The following is a 1,713-nucleotide window of genomic DNA, read 5'->3' on the forward strand; positions in this document are numbered from 1 at the left end:
TGTGTGTGTGTGTGTGTGTGTGTGTGTGTGTGTGTGTGTGTGTGTGTGTGTGTGTGTGTGTGTGTGTGGGCAGAGACTGGTTCTCTGCAGTGTCTTGTCTAGTGTGGACCTGGTAGGGGGAGAATTTGGGTTGGGGGGTTGGAGGGTATAATGGACATACAACTGTTCTGAAATCAAGAGTGACTTTGCTGTTGCTAACTTTGTATGTCATTGTTGAAATCAATAAAACAAAGTTGGAATAATACACTGAACAATAATAAAGTATAGCTACCTTGGTATCATTGGTGTAGGACCCTCCATTACTATATATGGATATATATGGTATTAGACATTATTGTAAAATTATTTGCATGTAGGTTGTCTGGTGGGTTTCTATGCTGATAATTGTGTTTGTCTGTCATATTTTGGTCTAGTGTCTGACTTTGAAGAGGTTCAATGAGACAAAAGCAGATACGTCTGAAATGTTTAGAGCACAAACTGTGAAAACGATCTCTTTTGGATGGCTGCACTTCAGCAACACGCAGTCCAGATTCATTCAGCGTTGAGCATGTGAACAGTGCATGATCAAGGCGGAGACAATGTGACGTTAAGTGCAGGGTGGCCAATGGCAGCGTGTGCTTCCAGCCTATGGTCGTACAGTACATACTATGAGCTCTGCCTCCTTCCTCTTGGTGCAGCGATGAAAGGAGATGAGACCGCGGATGTGCTATAAAACCGTTTGTTAGACCTGAGATATTTTACCGCCAGCAAGAAGCCTGGTGAGCCCGCACCTCCCCGCTGTTTTTGTCGAAGATAGAAAATATCTGCGTCAGAGGGGGACCTGAGTTAGCTGAGGGAGAGGGAGAGGGGGGTTTGTCGGCCCGCTGCAGTCTGAATCACCGGAGACTCGCCCCACCGCTGGTTAGTCGTCGACGTCGTTTGTCTGTGGACTTGCGCATCCTCTCAGAGGCAAAGAGCACCGGGAGGGGACGGGGGAAAGAGCCGTTTTTTGACTACCCTGCGCTGCTTGGCAGGGTATGCTAAAGAATGACCCAAAGGGACACACTGGTTCATTTGTTCGCTGGAGGGTAAGCCACATCAGTTTCCTCTATAAATGTTACCTAATTTGAAATATATATTTTGAAACATGACCCCCGTCTGCTTTATCTAGCTAACTCGCCATTTATTTTTATTTTTTAAGGCAGCGCGTGCGTGCCCTTCCAACCTTGGCGGTTGTGCGCACGCGACTGTCAAAAACGGTTCTAGTTGAACTTCCGGTTAACCTGTAAAATATGACCAGTGTCGCTGGAAAGCATTCATGTGAATGTGCCAGAAAGCGCATTCGAGCTCGTTATTCCCAGACAGCAAAGAGCAGCTTGCCTCTTATTTCATCGTCCTTTAAATGCCGGCTGTTTCTGCACAAGTGAGAGCCTTTTATTTTGATGACAAGTGGAATTCATTTCCGGGCTCGTTGTAGCTTTCTCTGAATGACTTGACCAAATGCATCTGCAACAACAGCCATTGACGCTTATTTTTCTGCTGCTATTTTGTAATTTAAGAAGTAGTTGCATAATGCTCACCTATGTGGATCCAATTAAATAATTTCTTTATTGTATTCTTATTGTATTTATTGTATTCTTTATTGTATTCCCAAATGAAATGAACATTTACATCTAATCCACACTGAGACACAAAAATTGTGTGTGTGTGTGTGTGTGTGTGTGTGTGTGTGTG

The 1,713-nt window shown here is 44.4% G+C and overlaps 1 protein-coding gene across 1 annotated transcript in view; it reads left to right on the plus strand.

The window, feature by feature from the left end:
• Positions 1–652: 652 nt before the first annotated feature.
• The window catches only part of slc25a36a (solute carrier family 25 member 36a), a 19,546-nt gene continuing 18,485 nt past the window's right edge, over positions 653–1,713 (plus strand). Inside the window, exon 1 of the mRNA XM_005721080.1 lies at positions 653–1,067. Coding sequence (XP_005721137.1) covers positions 1,027–1,067 — 41 coding nt within the window. The 5' untranslated portion in view covers positions 653–1,026. The remainder of the gene's footprint in view (positions 1,068–1,713) is intronic.

This window comes from Pundamilia nyererei, unplaced genomic scaffold, assembly GCF_000239375.1.
Source record: "Pundamilia nyererei isolate P.nyererei 1_Seehausen unplaced genomic scaffold, PunNye1.0 scaffold00004, whole genome shotgun sequence".
Classification (NCBI taxonomy): domain Eukaryota; kingdom Metazoa; phylum Chordata; class Actinopteri; order Cichliformes; family Cichlidae; genus Pundamilia; species Pundamilia nyererei.